This window comes from Rattus rattus, chromosome 4 (genome assembly GCF_011064425.1).
Source record: "Rattus rattus isolate New Zealand chromosome 4, Rrattus_CSIRO_v1, whole genome shotgun sequence".
In the NCBI taxonomy this organism is placed as follows: domain Eukaryota; kingdom Metazoa; phylum Chordata; class Mammalia; order Rodentia; family Muridae; genus Rattus; species Rattus rattus.
The window spans coordinates 13,436,933-13,460,257 of NC_046157.1; the positions used below are offsets into that span (position 1 = coordinate 13,436,933).

A 23,325-nucleotide genomic window follows, 5' to 3' on the forward strand; every position below is an offset into this window, starting at 1 on the left:
CTATAGTTGGACAAAAGTCACTCACCACAAGCAAATTTTACAATAAAATGGTGAATATCTTTTGAAGTGGATTGGACACATTACTAAAAGTGAAAAGACAGAATGATAGAGTAGACAGAATTTTGTACCATTGGTTTGTGTTAGTTTTTGATTTTGACACAAGGGCCATGAACTTGCAATTTAGACAAGGCTGGCCCCAAACTCATATGGATCCATATTTTCTATTTTCCCAAGTGTTCAGAGTGAAGGTGTTCACCACCGTTCATACAAGTTCTGTATCCCTGTCAAGTGTAAACTTCTAAACTCAACCACTGTAAGGTGAGAATTGTCATATTTTGTGCAGGAAGATAATGTTTTGCTGTTATGAAGTACTTGCGAATTGTAATAGAATAAAGATGAAACAGTAAAAACGTCTAGGTCTTCCCTTACAAAATAAATGAAAAAATGCAGTAGATACAGCAAATGCTTCTGCAAGAAACCCAGAGACCGGTTAAAATAGAAAGATCCTGCATCCCAGACAAGGAAAGCCAATGAAACCAGCCAATCATGGAAACGTGTGATACTCCCAACTGTGTCATCAGATCCCTTCCCCTGTGGTCAGAGTCACACACTCCTCCTTCCCAAGTACAGGGAGATACTTGAACTAATTTCTGCCTTGACTGTATGGAATAGACTTGGGGCTGTAAATTGGACATGCCTGGGAATGGTTAATTAAAAGTCCACAGGAGTAGGCAGTGTAGCTGACATGCGGCAAGATGGAGTGCCAGGAACATTGTTCACTCCATTAGCCATGTTGTCACTATATACAGAGGCACCAGGGTGTACCCCCTGGGAAGAAATGCCCAATCTTTTTTCAGTGAGCTTAAATACACAAAAGCAGAGAAAATGCTTCCAGAAATGACTCATTAAACCTACAGAATATCCAATGAAGCTAAGTAGAGAAAGCCTTCCATGTGTGAAACATGACTGTAAAATCGGGAAGCACAAATTTCAAATATCAGACACAAAAAAATCAGTCACAGCGTATTTAAAGAAATGAATTCAAAAGCCAGAAACCTGAGAGAGAAAAACTAACCCAGCAAAGAATCAAGATACAATTACAAAGATGCCCAGTAAATTAAATGAGTAAACAGATAAAACCAGAAAAAGATGCATAAACAAGTCAAGAATCCTAAGATAGAGGTATAAATGTGAAGAAGAATCAGCCAGAATCACCATTCTAATGATCCAGTTTTGAGTTGAGCAGTACAAATCAGAAAGGTCCTGGACACTATCAAAATGCCGGAGGAAATAGAGCATAATGGGGCATATAAGGTACGTGAGTAAATAATGGCCAGATCTTCCATACGTCTTAGAAGAAATGGAGTTGAAGAAGCTCAGAAAATTTTCACCATGATAATGAGTAAGTCACACTATGGTCTGTTAATGTGGTGAGAATATAGAAAAGGTAAAAATCAGTGAGAGGAAATGACTTACTATGAATCTACCCACTGAGTTCTTTGTAAGACCATCGAAGACTGGCAGAGATACTGTATTAAAAGTACAAAAAAGAAGAGAAAAACATCCACTCAATAATATTCTATCTATCAAAAATATACTTCAGAATGAAGAAATTAATACATGATGAAGTTGGAATACCTTAACAGCTTTATGAGAAATTCTTAACTGAGTGAAGAGATAATAAATAGCAAGAAAAAAAGCACACAGGATATATAATTTCCTGATAAAAAGAAACATAATACATATGCTTAAAATGTAAATGTAAGTATAGAAATAAGCAAACGTATAGAAAATACATAGAGAAATATTTTTCAAAAAAATGTGTAAAAATATCAAGAAAGTTTTATCCTTAATAACAATGTGGGTGGGAGTAGAATTTCAAAGTAGAATTTCATTAGCAATTGATATTAACTCTCAGGAAAGAGTCTACTTAATAAAATTTCAACAGATCTAGAAAGATAATATCTAAGGATATATGTACACAGAAAAATGAAAAAGCAATCAAAATAAGCATCTACAAAAATAAAATAAAATGAAGCTGGAATAATAATGGCTCAGTGATTAAGAATGCTGACTGCTCCTCCACAGGACCTGGGTTCAATTCTCAACACTCACATGGTGACTCTTGATTGTCTCCTGCACTTGGGTATCTGATGCCCTGTTCCGTTTTCTATAGGCTTCATGTGCACATGTGGATTACAGCTACACAAGCAAACAGAACAGCCTGCACATAAAAAAGAATATAAAATAAATTAAAAATTAATGAGACATAAAAAATTGTAAGAAGAAAGGACAATATAAAAAAGGCAGAAAACAAGAAAAATACAATTATAAGTAATCCTATGCCAATGTATATACATATAAAACATATCAGTTAATGTAAAAACTGGTGATAGGAAACAAGAATTCTACATGATTGTCTTAATTAGGGTTTCATTGCTGTGAACAGACACCATGACAAAGGCAAGTCTTATATAAGACAACATTCAATTGGGCTTGCTTACAAGTTCAGAGGTTCAGTCCAGTATCATCAAAGTGAGAGCAGGGCAGCATCCTTGCAGGCATGACACAGAAAGAACTGAGAGTTCTACATCTTAATCTGATAACTGCTAGCAGAGTACTAGCTTCCAGGTAACTAGGACTAGGGTGTAAAATCCAGGCCCACAGTGATACACCTACTCCAGCAAGGCCTTACCTCCAAATAGTGCCACTCCCTGAGCCAAGCCTATTTAAGTTATTACAATGATCAAAGGAAGTCACAAATATAGAAAATATGCACTCAACATTACAGCTCCCATCGTATCAAAAATTGATGGAAATCATGGGGAAATAGGGAACAGTACAAAAAACATAGCCTATTTCAACATCCCATTGTAAATTCCATATAGACTAACCAGACACAAGTTGTGCTGGATGGGAGATGAATCACATCATAGATGTAAAGACCTGGGAATAAAAACCAAATAAACAAACAGACCAAAGGAGAGCAGTTGATACAACAAAATACACAAGTCCACTGGTTCACACATGGCATGCTTGCTAAAATAGTACACTGGTGAAGACGTAAAACACGTGCTCCCAGTTTAAGAGATTGAAATCTTATCAAGTTTTTTGTTTGGTTGGATTTTGTTTTGTTTTCTGAACATTAGAAGCCAGTCACAGAAAGAAAACAGGGAAATCCTTAAAGAGTTGAAAATCAAAAATTGTCTTACACAACCTATTACAAAACAGAAATCACAAAAGAACTCAGAGCACCTGGAGACAAATGTCAATGTAAAACATTTGTGAGGCTGTAGGATACAGAGTAAAACAGTAGCAAAGGGAAGCTCGTAGTGGTAAATACTTGAAAAAAATTAAATCAACAACCAGCTTCTGTTGTCAACTCAAGGAACTGTAATAGGAAGAACAAACTAATCTCTAAGCGAGCAGAAGTAAACACTACAAATACTATAGTGATAAATAGTGAGTCAATAATTGATCAATGAGCCTAAGAGTGTGCACTTAAGAGATCAAAATAATTCATAAACTATAAGACTAAAACACAAGGAAGACAACTAAAACCAGAAACAAAGATTAATCACTTTAATGAATGTTACAAAGTAAGATGAAGGGTAGAGACCAATACAAAATCATTTATCTGCTAGTTGGATAACAAAGAAGAGATGGAAAAATTTCTTTTGAAATATACAATCAAGACTGAATTATAAAAAATCAACTAAGCTTACAACTCAGTAAGGATGTTAGAGCAATGAGAAGCTTTTCTCAAAAGGAAAAGGCTTTGCAGGCGAATCTAGACATCTACAGAAGAGCTACGAATACGTCCTCCCTAAACTCTTCCCAGTGATCCTGTTACACTCAAAAGAATCTACCTAGAAAGCTAGAATTCTCTGAGGTCAAAACCAAGGGCAACATGAATCAAAACCATACACTCAAATTCCTGATAACTAACCCTAAGGAAATGCCAGCTCACCAAATTTAACAGCATACTGGAAGGATTATACTGCATGATTAAGTGGGATTTATACTCAGAATGTAATGATGTGTTAACTTAGAATATTCAATCAACATAATAAAATACACTAATAGGACAAAGGAGAAAAAAAAACATAAGATCATTTCCATTTATAGAGAAAGAACATTTGACAACAGTATTTTCTCTTGACAAAAGCCCTTAATCAGCTAGTAACAGAAATAAAAAGGCAGGAAAGAAGGGTGAAAATCCTTGAAGTACTCTAGGAATCTCACGATTCCTCTCCCAAGGGAAGGAATACAGACTAACTCTGTGTAACCAAGTGGATTTTGGTTTTACTTGATCCAAATGTCATCCTGGTGAAGGCATCTTATTTATATTCTTGTATATTAAAAGAGAAAATGAAACACTTTCTTAAAAACCTTTTGAGAGGTAAATGGTGTGATACCAAAAGGAATATCGGTAATGCTAAGACAATTGTTACTTTCTCTTGTTTGGCCCAGATCCATAATAAGGTAAGCTGTTCTGTCTGAGATTCTTCTTGGAGAAGTCCACACTTGCACTTCCTACTGTGTTATTGATTTCTGGGTGCCTGTCTTTCTCTAAGCCCTAATTCATAAACTATATAGTCCTAAAATTGTTTTCTTCCTGGAAGATATGAATACCTATGGCTGTTAAGGTGAATGGGATCGGGATGTTGATACGCCACTCCCACATTAAGCCTGTCAGGAGAGAGACAATCCAGCTCTTGAGGTTCCAGTGGAAGAGACATCCAGGCGAACCACCACGGGAGCCATGGAAGGCCACCCCATACCCTGTCGATCGGCTGAAACTGATACTCCATCACTCCTGATCTTGCTGCAACAACCTTGTCATCATGTTCACAGTGGCTGGCATTGGACTGCTGTTTCTTAACTTCTCTCTCCCCGGACTTAACACAGAACTCTTGGATGCAGGACAGGGACTCTTCATTGGAAATAAGCTTATTCCCACCTCTACAACCACACAGTAACCCCTATTGTTGCATGATACATACTGCCCGCCAGAGAATGCTTGCTGGACTTAATTTATGCATTCATGCCCTGGTTGTAAATATGACAGGATTTTTATGCTCTCTACCGCGTGTACCCAGAGTGACTTATTACTCTGAAGAGGATATCTTCAACCAGACACACCTCCAAACAATTGAGTTAAAAGGGGTGGTCATTTCCGCTGTGTTACTAGGTTCTCTCCTTGACATAAGGCTAGCTGGAGTTGCTAGTGTAGGAACCTCAGAAACATCTCCAGGATTCGAGATGACCCATTACTGAAAGGGGAGAATGATAAGGCTACACTGATTCCATGACAGGCTTCAAATTGGCAGTTAAGGAGACTAGACCAAATCTCTGTTTCCAAGAACTGGGCAATTCCAGGCAAGTCCAGGCCTCAGAAGCTGCCCTTACCAGCCTGAGGCAAAGACAATCGGTCAGCAGCAGTTTCCAGACTTCCTCAGTAACAGTCTCCAGACCTCGCCAGCATATCCTAGTAGTGGAATGCCCCTAGAGATGGACATAATAGATTAACAAAGAAGTCACCTACCCTAGAATTCCCCAATGTGCTTTAAATCAAGTCTGCAAGCTCACTTGGTTATCTCTCTATTCTGGTAATGGGAAACCCCAGCATGCTGGACTTCTGCAGAGTAAAACATTCTTTGCATTTACATACTATTTGAATCTGGGGTGTCATTCTTCAGGAAATCATGGACCCTTACAATATCATTAAATACATTACAATACATTGATAGTAGAAATAAAAAGAAACAAAAGAACAATTTTGAAGTTAATGTGGAAATATTTCTGTTAACTGATTTACATAATCAACTTACTTTCTATTACAATTATAAAGGAATGTTTTCAGACACAGAAAGAAAGAAAGAAAGAAAGAAAGAAAGAAAGAAAGAAAGAAAGAAAGAAAGAAAGAAAGAAAGATCCTAAAATCCTCATTGGATCTCAAACAATGTTGAGCAAAGAGAGTAAAGTTGGATTCCTTACATGTCTTGATTTCTAATCTGTTTACCAAACAGCTATTAAACACCAGTAATTAAGACCTCTTAATGTTAGCAAAAAGATAGATAACACAGATAAATAAATGCCACAGAATAGACAGCTCAATAATAAGCCCTGTTTACATGGCCACATGATTCTCAAGAATGCTAGCTATATACATCTATATACAGACAAGTGGATGATCTTCTGCAACGAGTAATGGAAGAGTGTCCATTATCTGAATCAGCTGTATCCCGACTGTTTTCCTTATTCACAAATTACGTTAAAATATATTAAGGACATAAATGTAAACAAAGTATTAAATGACTAGGGATATAAATTAGAAGAAAATTTCAGGACATTGATGTTGGATACACTATCCCAGGAAATGAAAAGAACAAGCAAAAAATAAAACAAAAAGAACAAAGTCAAGGACTGGAGAGATGGCTCAGTGGTTAAGAGCGGTGGCTGCTTTTCCAGAGGATCTGGGTTCAATTACTAGCAACCACAAAGTTGGGTCACAATTGTCTGGAACTCAAGTTCCAGGTTATCTGATATACTTGCACAGACAAACAGACAGAAAAAAATATCAACACATATAAAATAAAAATAAATGAATTACGGAATAAAAGAGCAAAGTAGGTTCCACCAAACGAAAATATCTGTATGTTAATGGAAACAGATATCAAAATGAAAACCAGGTAGCAGAATGAGGAGAAGAGTTGTAAATGACCCATAGACACAAAGTGTGAAGGACGTCTACAACTCTCCAGTAACAACATAAATCTTGTTTTCAATTGTGCAGAATACTTGTTTTAATACATTCACTCTGCTGTAACTGTTGTGAAAACTAGTGTGATATAATGCTGTGGCCGCAGGAGTAAGGGGCACGTGGCAGGCATGCTACGGTATCCTCCTCAGAAGTCATGACATGTGACAGACTTGAAATAAAGAAGGTTTACTGGGGAAAGAAAGGGGAGTAGGGACCTGGAAAATGGGTAGAGTCAGAGAATGGTGGGAACAGAGAAGTACTGAAAGAGAGGAAGAGAGGAAGAGAGAAAGAGAGGCCAGGAACATGTGGGAACAGAGGAGGTGGCTGGGAGAAAGAGAGAGGGCTAAGAGTAGGGTGCGGCATGGAGGCAAGCAGTCCTCTCACATGCTGCTGCACCTGGCTGGTACAGTGGCCCAGGTAGTAGTTGTGGTAGGTGACATGAGCTTTGTAGGTAGCTGTCGGGCAAAGCCTAAAATAATTAATTCTCTAAGCCAATTATAACAGAACAGCACGAACTGAACCACCTATAAGAAAACAAATATCGATTTCTCGTATTCCAGGGACTGTGAAGTTTAAGAGGAAGGCACCAGGAGGTGTTTCGGGAATCAAACAACCTTGTTAGATTATGGGTGGGGCTATGTCTGTGCCCTCAGGTAGCAGAAACAATTAATAGCTCATTCGTGTCTCTTTTATGAGGACTCCAATCTCATCACGAATTCTCTTGATTCATGAACTAATTATCTTTTCTTAAAAGTACCATCACTTTCAATGACCAATTTCAACATTGATTATCAAGGCATGTAGACCTCATATAAACATTTTTCCAAAGAACACATGACAATGGCCACTGAGCACCTAAAAAATTGCTCACTGTCCCTAAATATTAGAGAAATGAATAGAAAGAACCACAGTGAGATATCATTTCACTTCCTCAGAATGGCCAATATTAAAAAAAAAGCAGAAAATGGCAACCGTTGACAAGTTTAGGAAGATTATAAAAAACTGTTAAATGGTACTGGATCCTCAGAAATCAATGGTAAGAGTTGGCAACAGTAGCCAACTTAAAGTAGACGGTGCTAGAACATATACAACAATACAGGAAGAATGTAGGGAGACGTGCAAAAACTTTGATTATTACAAAGAATAACATAATAGAGTCTGAGAAGAAATAAATAATTAAAATTCAGTAATGCATAACTAACGATATAAAACACAAAAGGTAAGGCAACAAATATATAAAATCATGCTAATATTTAGCAACATTTAAGTGATTTTTAAAGATATAACTCGTGAAATGAAACAGAAATCTCATGAAGCATTAAAATGTCGAGCATACAGAACAAAAGTTCTCAACTTGTGTGTTACGACCCCTCTGGGGATTGTATATCAGGCATCCTGTATATCAGATCATTACATTATGATTCTTAACAGTAGCAAAATTATAGTTACAAAGTACCAACAGACAATTTATGCTTGGGATTTACTACAACATAAGGAACTACAGGCTTAGATTTTTCAAAACTTACTTTGATAAGGAATCACAAAGGCTTCGACCCCCTTCTCCCCCATCCTCTAAATCTAGAGATAAAAGATGGTGAATAGAGCAACAGGATGTAGATCTGTTGAGTAGATTTTTAGGGTAATTTCAATCTCTGTTGTCAGGATACCTTCAATCTAGCTCAGTGGTGTCAGGATACCAATAGTCTTCTTCAAAAAGATGTTATCAAACATGAATCAGTACTGGCAGTATTATCCAGCAGAAACCGCCAAGCCTCTGACAAATTGGCACATGTCAGGGGAAATAACCTGAACCAGCAGGATGACCAGGAGACATTTTCTTCCATGCCTCTCTCGATGAAGTGAAGATCAGTGAAGAAGTGAGACAAAAGAAGCATTGCACAGCAAACAATGCAGAAGAGTTGTCAACCACTGATATAGAAATTATAAAAAAAACTTTACAGAAAGAAAACCTAGGCCTATGTATTTCCAATTGTTTATTCTAACAAGCACGTATAAAGAAAAATATTACATAAACTTTCTTAGGTAATAAAAAATACAGACTAAAGTATTTTTATGAAACAGACAATATTCTGAGGTAAAAATTGACATATCTATTCTAAGGAGATATATGCTAATATTTTCATTAACCCATAAGCAAAAAAATCTTTGATAAAAATATTAGAAAATTACACCAAAGCAGGCAGCAGAAAATCATGGAGTATTATCAAGTAGAATTTAACTCATAATAGAAGACTTATTTCTAGTTGAAATTTAACTGACATACTGCACCATATTAACTAATGTAGCATAATTCATAGCGTTTTTTTCTTAATAAAGAAAGCAAAGCATTAGAGAAGAGCTGTAACTAAGACAGACATAGTATTTCTATCAGTAAAACCAAAGTTAAATGAACTGACCATGCCTAAAGTAAGTTGCTGATGAGACATATTAAATAATGCATTCGTGCCCTGAGGGTGGAAACATCAATAATATAAGCATTTTGGAAAATTATTTGGCAGTGTGTTTTTTAATAGATAGGCTTTATTTTTAAAATGCTGGTAGGTGGCATGAGAAGTGGGTTGGTGAGTGATATCATGGCCACACCATTGTAATATCATGAGGTTGAATTCCCAGAAATCATGTCTAAGTACCTATAACCCCAGAATTCTATAGGAAGATGAAGATTGGTGAATACTCAGAAGGTTGTCCGCCAACTGGTCTAGTATACCCAGCAGAGAACAATGAGAGCCTTTGTCTCAAACAAGGAGGTAAGAAGTTATACCTGAGGTTAAACACTGTGGTGCATACACACGTACCCTGCTCACACACATGAACACACACACACACACACATACATACACATACACACATACATACACACACATACTTACACACACATACATACACACACATACATACACACACACACACACACACACACACACACACAGATACACCGAGACATGCACAAATACTTTTGGAAAGTTTTACAAAAAAATAAGTAAATAGCATAATAGCAAAAAGCATACCAACTATCCATGTGGCTAATTCATCCAATTATTAGTAAAAATAGTAAAGTGATATAGTTTATAACTATTAAGCCATTATTGATCATTTATTTCCAATATAAATCCCCAGCCTTTTTTCAGATTTTCTTATTGTCAGATCACTGTCAAAGGAATGACCCATGGTGAACAGGCCTTGGGGAGCTGTGAAAGAGGCTCCCAGGAAAAAAGACAGAGTCTTTTACCTCAGATGCATTTTGTTCCCCGAGATGACCTTATGCCTCATGTGACAAACTTTTACATTCAAGTTACAAGACATGTTTATTCCTGTTGGATTTCAAAATGTAGTTGTAGAACCCAATATGGTCAATGTATTTTGAATCTGATATTGTCTCCTCTTGGTTAAGATATAATCTATAGTATGTATCAGGTATTGTGTTTAAATTGGTCTGTCACAAGAAAATTAGGGAAAGGGAATGCTATGTTAATATTTAGCATTTGTTTACTAACATTTACATGTCTTTCTCATCATATTTTCTGAACTGAAACAGCCTTCCTTGGATCACTGATTTCTTTGCTATGTCCCTGCATAAAAGTACACTGAAACTGAAGTCAGATTGTCTACAACTCCATTCTTTCAGTCCTCAGATCCCAGTTCTTACAGACATGGGTCTGCATAGGTTTTTGAAGGTCAACACTTATCTTTCACCAAATTTTTGGTCTAAGATATCATGCAATATAAGTCACATCTCCTTCAGTCCCTCTTGACCATGTCTTTCTCTTAGATTTCCTTGGTTTTTAAGACTTTGATAATTCCAGTGACCACATTATAGGTTCGTTTTTGTTTGTTTCTTGTTTGTTTTGCTCCATCTCTTTGAGTTTACTTCTCTGTTGGAAATATTGAGATACTGAAGAGAGTTACTAGAGATATAAATTGTTAGATTTTTAAATAATCTCTTCCCAAGAGTACCTGGGTGTGAAAGCATTTGCCTGGCTGTTCAGTTTTAATTTTACTTCAAATTTTCTTTTGACTCTTCCCATGTCTCTCTTCACCATACACTTTGGAAAGAAATCCAGATGACAGTACATGCTTAAGGAGTGAGAAATAGTGTGACCCCCGCTGCAGAAACCTTCTCCTACTCCCATCATTTGTTTGAAAACCACCTCTTCTTGCTTGTTCATGGAGATGTTTGATTACTTATTTATGTCAGTGGACTTACATGGATATCTGTCTTAGAGATTGGGTAATAACCTAAAGGTTCTTTATTTTTGTTGTTCAAATTAAGCCAACTTCGACTATTGAGAGGTCTTCTCATTCATGTCCCATGCTTTTGTGCGTATGCATGCATATCTATGTTTATACATGTGTGTACACTTTTGTCTACATACATTTGTATGTTTAAGTGTACACATGTCCACACATATGAAAACTATATGTCAATATCAGTTGTCTCCCTTATTTACTCTCACTTTGCACTTTGAGACAGGATCTCTCACTGAAAATGATGCTCACTGATTGACCTACATTGACTGGGCAGCAAGCCCCAGGGACTCATTAGTATTTGCTTCTCCAGTAATGGACTTACAAGTACAAATCATCAAAGCTCAGCTTTTTTGTGTGTACTCAAGATTGAACTCTGGCTTTCATGCTTGCACAGCAAGAAAACTACCAACTAAGCTGTCTCTCCTGGACCCTCCAATGACATTAAAGCATGATGACTAATATGATTGTTTGGGGTTTGCTTGTTCTGTTTTGATTGTAATGGTGACAAAATGGCTGTTCAAATCTCTCATACCCATAGACTATACACTACTAAGGAATAGGTTTTAATGTGTATTAATTATACCTTAATGTAAAACTACAATAAAAATTGCAGGATGCCTGTGTATTATCACCAATAAGTGTTCTGATGCACAGATAAGTAGAAAAAGAAGTGTTATGCTATGTTCTCCACTACTCAAAATATTTTTACACAGATAAAGAAAAAGAATTGAAAATTTAACTTAAAGAATTCTATTTTAATATCACCAAATCCCAAATGTATTTACAGACAAACTGAACACAAGACAGGAAAAAGTAGAAAACATTTTAAATAACTTCAATAACAGGAAGGATGTACTACAGTCACAGATGAAAAGACTCATACATTCAAAATAATGTTTGTTTCCAAATTGGTTTACAATCAAAATCTCAGTCATCACTGAAGGGTTAATGACCTATGGAAATGAAGCTCTTCAGTAGAAGTGAGAAAATCCTACAAGAAAGTAAACACATTGATAAAAACATCTGCAGACATTTCTAGCTAGGAAACTCCTGACAATGAGGTCATCATAATGATATGAACTGGCACTTACAACCCTGCAACTGCAAGAAACAGATTCACAAATGGAACTTTCCACCCCAAAATGAAGTTTCCATTTTCTGCCCTATAAGACCCTCACTCCCACTGTGCCTGGGTGCAGATTCCACTCACACAGAGGGACCGCTGCTCACCACTGTTCTAATACAGGACAATGTGCTTCTGTTGGTCTCTACTTTCTTTCATTTTCAGATTGAATATATCAATCCTGATTTAACTATTTAATAACAGGCTTTAAAATTAATACTGCTAAGGCAAATTTAATATATACATATATTAATATATATGTTGGATATGGTGACATATACCATTAATTTCAGCACTGGGGAGACAGATGCAAGCAAATCTCTATGATTTCAAAGCCAAATTAGTTTGCATAAGAAACTGTCTAAAAAAATCTGTAAAATCAATAAATATAATGTATGGTAGTATACATATATGGGATCATAAAATACTTATAATAACAAAAGAAACTGGAAAAGGTGACCAAAAAGAAATTGCATCAAGAAACAATACCAAGATTCACTGTAAAATATTCGATAATCAATACTATACTAGAATGTACATGGATAGATAGATCAATCAAGCAGAAAAGTGATCACAGAAATTAACTCGTAATTAAGACCATAAATTCATCTGCAATCACAGTACAAAATTCAGGAGATAAGCTTCAATAAGGGGCACATTCCTATGATCAAGTATGTAGTTGGCTGTGGCAGGAAAATTGCTTTGAGTTTGAAATAAGTTTATAATACACAATGTGTCCTAGTATAGCCTAGACTAAAGTATACATCAAAAAAACATAAAAGTTAAATAAGAAAGTAAATAAATAAAATTCAAAAACATAATTTCTATAACTGGTATTAAAATTACTAAGTATGTGAAAAAAGGCAAAGGAGCCATAACTTTCTTTAGCACCACACTCAATCTTTGCTCAGAAATAATGGATACTCAAGTAAAAATTTTAAAAAACAACTAATAAACAAAAAAATAAAAACTCAAACAAAACAAAAATTCTCTAAGAAAAGACAATAGATTACTTTCTGAGGTGTAATAGACAATATAACAGGTAAAGCAGAGAAATTGCTCTGTGTGTGTGTGTGTGTGTGTGTGTGTGTGTGTGTGTTGCAACATTCTTTCCAAATTGCAAGTTTTCCTCTAGTAGGAAAACAGGAAGCTCACTAGCATAGGGTGGTAAACAGGAGGTGAGCAAATGTCTGTATGTCCTGGAGAAGGACAACTCAGATTCTTGACGGCCATGACCAACAGTAGCTTTCCATAGTTGGAAGTAAACAGCAGATGGGCGTTGGGTCCTGAGCAGCCAAAGGACAGAAAGAAGGAAGCTTAGCCTGTGGTGCTGTCTGCAAACTGTGGAAGAGCTTCAGTGTTTTGGAGTCATCACCCGGGCGGGGTTGGGTACAAACAGATGCTGGGTGTGGCCATCCACTTTGCTCAGCCAAAGGAGAAAATGAAAGACATTTGAATTCTGCAAGTCTGCCTACAAACTGTGTAGAAAGCTCTGGGAGTTTGGGGAGTCATCACTCAGGTTGGGTAGATTTTCTGATTAGACAGCAGTTTCTGAGTTATCCCTGTCCCTTTTAAGTAACTCCTCACCCATCCTTCTGTTTGTAACCCCAATTAAAAACAAAAAGCAAATAAACAAAAGTCTCATTGCCAACATGAAAGGGAGAAATCCCAGAAGACCCTATCTAAAGACAAAGAACTACAGATAAATTAGGAATGCTGAACACTGGAGGACTAGTCCTCCCTAGGGATGAGCCCCAGTTGGTTACTCAATTCCAAATGTGCAGCACTGAAGTCATACATAAGCAAGTAACACTAAATACACTGAACAGCTTATAGTCTAACAACTGGAAAAAGTAAACGAGGCCACAGTTTTGAACTGGAAAAGGAAGGAGGGCATGTAGAAAGGGTTGAAGACAGGTAGAGGGGAAAACACTAAAATTGCATTTTAATTTTAAATTTGTTTAAATATAAAAATCTCAATTATTCACCAACTTAGACACTGGTGCAAATCGTTATCTCGGTGTGCTGTGAGCTACCTTCCTGGGGTAAGTTGACATATATGTGTTGTGTTTTCCCACAGCAAAAGTCTGTCACAAATACACACATTTATCTACAAACACACACACACACACACACACACACACACATACACACACACACACACGTATATCGGAAGCCATCTAGGAAAAGCTACAGCAGGCAAGTGAGTTTTCTGAAGAAGGCTCACTATTTGATATGGGTGTGGTGGGGGAGCTCTGAAATGCAAGGTCCTGAGAGACTTTATCCCAGTATTGCATCTTGCTGCTGATATGCCTTTTCCTGAAACTATTACATAGCCAAATGATTTCTGGGCATGATCCCACCCTACTGGGCAGACATAAAAATTGTTGTTTGAAACATATAATGAACTTATAGAGCTAATAACAGATAATGAATGCTTATTCAGGTACTAGTCTTAATGGAAAGACATGTAAACAATGCTGTTGTAACACAAACTATGATATGAACTATTGCCTTCAACTTACTATGAACTTATAACATATAAAACGGCATAGAAAATCAATTTTCCCGAGAAGTATAAAAACCAAGAACTACAACGAAGCAATGATGTCGCCTTCTTCAGCTTCATCCAGTATGTGTGTCTCTGTGTGCCTGAATTTTCTCTCTTTTCTATTCTTTTCCTTTCTTTTAATTTCTCTCTGGCTTAAGAAGAGTTAACAACTTTGAATGTGGTCAGCAAGGGACACTTGAGTCGGAGAGAAAAGAATGATAGTAACTAAACCTTTCCCTTAATTCCCTGCTGCTATCATCAAAAATTATTCACCAGAAACCAGCAGCTTTTAGCCGCAGAACATTAAACTGTTAAAGAAGATATGAAAATTACCAAAGGTAAAGCTGCTTTGGCCATGATCGCTGCTGACTCCATAACCCTTTTTCTGTTTTCCTCAGTGTACTCTTGTTCTTTCTAAACTTAAGCTGGTTGATTCAACTCAGCTCTTCAGGCTCAAATTCCTCTCCAAGCTCACAGACTGGATTTGTCTTCTCTTCCAACTTCTGACTGAATTGCTCTCCCTGGCCCCATACTAACTTTGGCAATATGTTCTAATCTTCTAGCTCCTTCTCACTCTCTAGCTGGTTCAGTCTTTACCTGTGCCTAGCCTGTTCTTTCTGCAACCTGATACTCTATAAGTGTATTTTTAAAACTGCCTCCTCTCTCTCTCTCTCTCTCTCTCTCTCTCTCTCTCTCTCTCTCTCTCTCTCTCTCTCCCCTCTCTCTCTCTCTCTCTCAAAGTAAGCTTCCCATTTCTCTTATTGTGAGAATTAGACATATCCTATTCTGTCAGATCTTTCTCTAATTCATCATTTGCATACTTAGAGTCTACGATGGTTTAACAAAGGAATAGAGACAGGAACAGCTAGCAATTAACATCTTATTCCACAAGTAAGAAGCAGACAGAAAACAATGGAAGTGACATACTTCTCTTGAAACCACAAATTTCACAAGTGACACATTTCCATTGGCAAGATCACTCCTCATAATCCTTCTCAAATAATTTCCCCAACTAGGGAACCCAGCATATGAGCTTACTGGATCCATTATCATTGAAACCACCATACGGGGTCTCTATTTAAGTTCCTGCCTCTAGGTTCCTGCCAAAAGCTCTTGACCTGGTATCTTTCTATAATGGGATATAGCTTGTAATGAGAAATAAGTCCTTTTTTCATCGTTTCTTTGGGTCATTGAATCTGCCAAACAACAGAGAAGCAATCTAGGAAAAGAGGCATGTATACTGACTTGGAAAAGGCCAGATGTAAGAGTTGATGATGATGGAGATAGTCTATACCTTGTTGAGGCTGGTAGATATACAGTGGTAAATATATATATATATGCAGATAGATCAATTTAATTAATAAATATGTGTGTGTGTAAATTCATATAAATCATAAAAATCTGAAGTGATTTTTTTTATCATATCCAATAAAAGAGATAGATTTTTACTGAGGACAATAGTGAAATAAATGACTGGCAACTACTTACTGGTTTAAGTTCTAGATCAGTAAACATAAAAGTTCCTTGAAAAAAGAAAAACATCTGAAACAATTTGTTTGCAGGAGATCTTCAGTATCAAAATACTACTAGCTATTCAAAATAACATAATAACAATGTAATATGGTGTATATTTTGAGGATATAGAAGTAAAACATAAGACAATTACATTGGCCCAAATCCCATTGGAGAGAGAGCTGAACACCTAGAAGTGGGGGCAATCCTGAGTCTGCAGGGCAGGACAGACTGTCACTTCTGCCCACTATTGCCCTCATCCCTGGCCCAAGAGGAAACTGCATATGCCTCTGGACACAGGAATATAGGAGAAGTCAGCTGCAGGAGGCCCTCAGTCCAGATCTGTGCCCGGATCTGAACTGAACCAGTCAAACAGCTACCCGCACCCAAATCCCATGGGGAGGATGACTTAGACCCTCAGAAGTGTGTACACTCCTATGAGACTACTCTCTGCCCACATTCCTGACTCAAGAGGAAAACACCTTTTGCCATTTGTGCCCCCTAGGCACAGGGACCCAGGAGAAGTAGGGGCAGGACCCTTTTGGTTGCTGCACTCACAGAGAGCTGAAAGCCAGGCACCAGGAGCAACTACATGCCTGAGAGCAGAACATTGTGTTCCCATAACTGGCTGAAAGAAAACAGGAAAACATGCCTACAGGAGTGCTGACACATAGGCCCACCCTAAAGGAAATACAGGACAGCACAAGTGAACAACTAGAAGTCCTTGAAGAAGAAACACAAAAATCACTTAAAAAACTACTGGAAAAAAAAAAAAAACCAAACAGGAGAAGAAAATGAACAAAAGCATCCAGGAATTAAAAATGGAAATAGAGACAATAAAGAAAGCACAAAGAAAGACATCCCTGGAATCAGCAGCGGGCAGCCGCTCGTCCGCCGGGCGCCTCCATTTTCGGCGCTCTCCCTGGCGGCTTCGCAATGCGCACGGACCGCGTTGACACCCCGCACTGAGCAGCGCAGGCAGGACAGGAGCGCACTATGGCCTTGGTGACCTTTGAGGACGTGGCTGTGCGCTTCACCCAAGAAGAGTGGGCTTTGCTGGATCCTTCCCAGAAGATTCTCTACAGAGATGTGATGCGGGAAACCTATAGGAATCTGACTTCTGTAGGTGAGCCTGACCCCCTGGCTTCACTCACTGTTGCCAAGTGCTGATTTGGAATGAAGATGGGTGCACCATGGTATAAACTGGGAATGCTGGGATTTGGAAGCTTGTTTCAGAAGTCTAGGGAGAAATCTGAGAGTCCAGGTGGTAAAGAGAAAGTGTGAACTTACAAACAGTGGCCCGGGTGCAGAAACAGTTGTCCAGCCAAAGCTTCCTGAATGTCGCACCGCCATTCAGTCATCCCTGAAGAGGCCCGCTACATCCAACTCTAAGTACAGACCATGTGACTATCAGAAATACGTAAAGAAATACTATGAATGTAAAATGTGTGGTAAAGTCTTTATGTGCCTTGGCTCCCTTAAGAAACATAGAAAGACCCACAGCGGAGAGAAGCCGTATAAATGTAAATACTGCGAGAAGGCCTTTAGTTACCGCTACTGTGTTGACAGGCACATGCTCACTCACAACGCAGACAGGTATAAGTGCAGGGTATGCAGAAAGACATTCTCTAACGCCATTGCCCTTAGGGAACATAAAGCGATTCACTCCGGAGAGATACCTGAATGTAAGGAATGTGGAAGAATGTTCTGGACTTCCAGTTCCCTAGACTTGCATAAAAGGCTTCATACTACAGAAAAACTGTATGAATGTAAACACTGCGGGAAAGCCTTCACCGGTTACTGTTCTTTTCAACTGCATAAGAGGACTCACACTGGGGAGAAACCTTATGAATGCAAGCAGTGTGGGAAAACCTTCAGACACTCCAGCCATGTTCAAGCACATAAGCGAATTCACACTGGAGAGAAGCCGTATGAATGTATGCAGTGTGGGAAGACCTTCACTTCTGGCCACTGTGCAAGGAGACATCTAGGGACGCACAGTGGAGCCTGGCCTTACAAGTGTGAGGTGTGCGGGAAAGCTTACCCCTATGTCTATTCCCTTCGAAACCACAAGAAGTGCCACAATGAAGAAAAGCTGTACGGATGCAAACAATGTGGGAAAGCCTTTAAATGTATTTCTTCCTTACGCAACCATGAGACCACTCACACTGGAGAGAAGCCGTATGAATGTAAGGAGTGTGGGAAGGCCTTCAGTTGTCCCAGTTACATTCAGAATCACATGAGAACACACAAAAGGCAGGCCTATGAGTGTAAGGAGTGTGGCAAGGTGTTCTCATACTCCAAAAGTCTTCGGAGGCACATGGCTACACACAGTTAATAGGAGGAGGATCGTCTGACTTAAATACTTACACCGAAGAGCTCCGCACATTCCAGCTCCTCGTTAAAAAAAGAAAAAAAAATGGCAGTGGAAAGCGAGCCTCTGAACGCAGTGTGTGTGCCAAAGGCCCAGTGTTTGCCACGGTTTGTGTGACAGACCTCATGGTTTGTGTGACAAAGCCTCTGAGTTGAAAGAACACCAGGAAGAGGTTCATCTCTCAGGACGTACTGCTGAGGGCTTCCACAGAGAGAACTCGGGAAGCTTTCTGGCCATCCTTGCTAGCACACATGGGAAGACATGGTGAAGAGAAAGAGATCTGTGTCTGTTAGCCTCTCCCACCCTACCTTGTAGCAAAGTCTTAAGTCAGGTGCCGTGTTACGCGCGTGACCCGCCACTGACACGAATCCGTAAATGAAGAGAATTGTTGGATTCTTGCCAAGTTAACAAATGTTTTCAAACCCACGAAGTGAGTTCCCAAATCTCATGAACCTAAGAAGTATAAAACCTGCTGATCCAGTGCTGCTAGAAGCCATGATGGGACAGTGGTGACAGTGGCCTGTGGTTTCTCTCGGTAGCTCACTGCTAAATGTGTCAGTGTACTGTGGACTTCTGATTCTTAGTCATAATTCGGTTGGTATTTGGGGAGTTCCAAATATGCATACTGTCTTGATTATGTCTACCCAAAGTCACCCCAGACACTCCTCAACATGTCCCCCTCCCACCTTCATTCCACTCCCCACCCCATCCCGTTTTCTTTTTCGTAACCCATTATCTTATGCACCTAGCCAAAGCTTCAGTGTGTTGAACAATGAAACAGCTGCACCCTGTCCAGAGGGCAGCACACTTCCTGTCCTCCGCTCCTACATCTTTCAACCCCTTCTGTGGGTTTAAGCAATCGTTTCTGGGTGGTTTTAATATCTATTTATTGGGGGCAGAATGAGTCATGCTGAAACACCCGTGTTCATCTGAACCTACCTGGTTCTAGTTTCAGTCTCCAATGTAAGTGGGACCATAGCTGTCTGCCAAACTTCCCAGGCTATATGTGTATTCAATGAGAGTGGTTTTTCCTTGTCCACAAAATTTCATTTGTTGCATTTTAACAAAGTTAGATCCTACAAGTAAGTTGAAATGTATTTGAAGGGCTGGCAAGGTGGCTCAGTGGATTAAGGTGCTTTCTGCCTACCCTGATGACTTGAGTTCAAGTCCTAGAAAACGTAAAATAAACCAACTCCTGTAAGCTGCCTTCTGACCTCCACACATACCACAAGTACAAAATAAAAATACAGTTCAAATATACATTTAATCATAATTTTAAGTACTTTTGTGGTTAATGGACCAATAAAAACTGACTTTGAAAATTGAAAAAAAAAAAAAAAAAAGAAAGACATCCCTGAAGATAGAAAACCTAGGGAAGAGAGCAGGAGTCATAAATGTGGGCATCACCAACAGAATACAAGAGATAGAAGACAGAATCTCAGGAGCAGAAGATACCAGAGAAATTATAGACACAACTGTCAAAGATAATGTAAAACACAAGAAGCTCCTAGCCAAAACATCCAGGAAATCCAGGACACATTGAGAAGATCAAACCTAAGAATAATAGGTATAAAATACAGTGAAGACTACCAACTTAAAGGGCCAGTAAATATCTTCAAAAAAAAAGAAAAACCATAGAAGAAAACTTTCCTAACCTAAATAGAGAGATGCCCATAAACATACAAGAAGCCTACAGAACTCAAAATAGATTAGACTAAAAAAGAAATTCCTCCTGTCAAATAATAGTCAAAACACCAAATGCACAAAACCAAGAAAGAATATTAAAAGCAATAAGGGAAAAAGGCCAAGTAACATAAGTAGAACTATCAGAATTATGTCAGATTCTCACCAGAGACTATGAAAGTCAGAAGATCCTGCGCAGATGTCATACAGAACTTAAGAGAACACAAATGCCAGGCAAAGCTACTATATCCAGCAGAACTATCAGTTAACATTGAGGGAGAAACCAAGATATTCCATGACAAAACCAAATTTACACAATATCTTTCTACAAATCCAGCCCTACAAAGGATAATAAATGGGAAAGGCCAACACAAGGAAGTAAACTACACCCTAGAAAAAGCAAGAAAGTAATCTCTTTGCAACAAAACCAAAAGAAGAGAAGCACATACACATAATCCCACCTATAAATATGAAAATAACAGGAAGCAACAATCACTATTCCTTAATATCTCTCAAAATCAATGGATTCAATAGACGTAGTCATTAAAAGTCTCCCAAACAAAAAGAACCCAGGACCAGATAGATGGGTTTAGTGCAGAATTCTATTACACCTTCATAGAAGACCTCATACCAATACTGTCCAAACTATTCCACAAAATTGAAACAGATGGGGCACTACCAAATTCCTTCTGTGAAGCCACAATTACTCTTATACCTAAACCACACAAAGTCCCAACAAGAGAGAACTTCAGACCAATTTCCCTTAATAATACTGATGCAAAAATACTCCATAAAATTCTTACAAACCAAATCCAAGAACACGTCAAAACGATCATCCATCATGATCAAGTAGTCTTCATCCCAGGTATACAGGGATGGTTCAATTTATGGAAAACCATCAACGTAGTCCAATAAATAAACAAACTCAAAGATAAAAAACACATAATCATTTCATTAGATGCTGAGAAAGCATTTGACAATATTCAACACCCCTTCATGATAAAAGTCCTGGAAAGAATAGGAATTGAAGGCCCATACCTACACATAGTAAAAGCCATATACAGCAAACCAGTAGCTAACATTAAACAAAATGAGAAAAACTTGAAGCAATCCCACTAAAATAAGGGACTAGACAAGGCTGCCCACTCTCTCCCCACTCATTCAATAAAGTTCTCAATTCTTAGCTAGAGCAATCAGACAACAAAAAGAGGTCAAAGGATACAAATTGGAAAGGCAGAAGTTAAAATATCACTATTTGCACATGATATGATAGTATAGTTAAATGACCCCAAAAGTTCCACCAGAGAACTACTAAACCTGATAAACAACTTCAGCAAAGTGGCTGTGTATAATTAACTCAAACAAGTCAGGAGCCTTCCTCTACATAAAAGATAAACAGGCTGACAAAGAACTTAGAGAATCGACACTTTTCATACTAGTCCCAAATAATATAAAATACCTCAGTGTGACGTTATTTAACCAAGCAAGTGAAAGATATGTGTGATTAGAACTTCAAGTCTCTGAAGAAAAAAATTGAAGATCTCAGAAGATGGAAAGATCTCCCATGCTCATGGATTGGCAAGATTAATAGAGTAAAAATGGTCATTTTACCAAAAGCAATCTACAGATTCAATGCAATCCCTATCAAAATTCCAATCCAATTCTTCATAGAGTCAGAAAGAACAATTTGCAAATTCATCTGGAATAAGAAAAATCCAGGATAGCTAAAACTATACTCAACAATAAAAGGACTCCTGGGGGAATCACCATCCCTGACCTCAAGCAGTATTACATAGCAATAGTGATAAAAACGGTATGGTATTGGTACAGAGACAGGCAGATAGATCAGCGGAATAGAATTAAAGACTGAGAAATGAACCCATATACCTATGGTCACTTGATTTTTGACAAATAAGCCCAAACCATCCAATTGAAAAAATATAGCATTTTCAACAAATGGTCCTTGTTCAACTGGAAATCAGTATGTAGAAGAATGCAAATTGATTCATTCTTATTGCCCTGTACAAAGCTAAAGTCCAAGTGGATCAAGGACCTCTACATCAAACCAGATACACTCAAAAAGTAATAGAGGAAAAAGTGGGGAAGAGTCTCTAACACATGGGCACTAGGGAAAATTTCCTGAACAGAACACCAATGGCTTATACTCTAAGAGCAAGAATCGACAAATGGGATCTCATAAAGCTGCAAAGCACTGTCAAAGGACACTGTCATTAGGATAAAATGGCAACCAACAAATTGGGAAAAGATCTTTACCAATCCTACATCTGATAGAGGGCTAATATCCAATACATACAAAGAGCTCACCAAGTTAGACTCCAGAGAACCAAATAACCCTATTAAAATGGGGTACAGAGCTAAACAAAGAATTCACAGATGAGGAATATCGAATGGCTGAGAAGCAGCTAAAGAAATGTTCAACATCCTTAGTCATCAGGGAAATGCAAATCAAAACAACCCTGAGATTCCACTTCATAGCAGTCAGAATGGCTTAGATAAAAAATTCTGGCGACAGCAGATGCTGGCAAGGATGTGGAGAAAGAGGAACACTCATCCATTTTTGGTGGGATTGCAAATTAGTACAACCTCTCTGGATATCAGTCTGCAGGTTCCTCAAAAAATTGGACATTGTACTACCTGAGAACCCAGCTATACCTCTCCTGGGCATTAAAACAAAGAGACATGCTCCACTATGTTCATAGCAGCCTTATTTATAATAGCCAGAAACTGGAAAGATCCCAGATGCCCTTCAACAGAGGAATGGATACAGAAAATGTGGTACATCTCTACAATGGAGTACTACTCAGCTATCAAAAACAATGACTTTATGAAATTCATAGGCAAATGGATGGACCTGGAAAATATCATCTTGAGTGAGGTATCCCAAGCACAGAAAAACACACATGGTATTCATTCATTGATATTTGGATATTGGCCCAAATGCTCAAATTACCCAAGATACACAGACCACATGAAACTCAAGAATGATGACCAAAATGCAGATGCTTCACTCCTTATTTAAAAGGAGA

At 38.1% G+C, this 23,325-nt stretch overlaps 1 protein-coding gene across 1 annotated transcript; it reads left to right on the forward strand.

Moving 5' to 3' along the window:
- Positions 1-17,111: 17,111 nt before the first annotated feature.
- On the forward strand, positions 17,112-19,257 carry LOC116897839 (zinc finger protein 136-like). Its single transcript, XM_032899255.1, has 2 exons — positions 17,112-17,347; positions 17,418-19,257. The coding sequence occupies exons 1-2, from the start codon at positions 17,218-17,220 to the stop codon at positions 18,557-18,559; spliced, it is 1,272 nt and encodes a 423-aa protein (XP_032755146.1). The 5' UTR covers positions 17,112-17,217; the 3' UTR covers positions 18,560-19,257.
- The last annotated feature ends 4,068 nt before the right edge of the window (positions 19,258-23,325 follow it).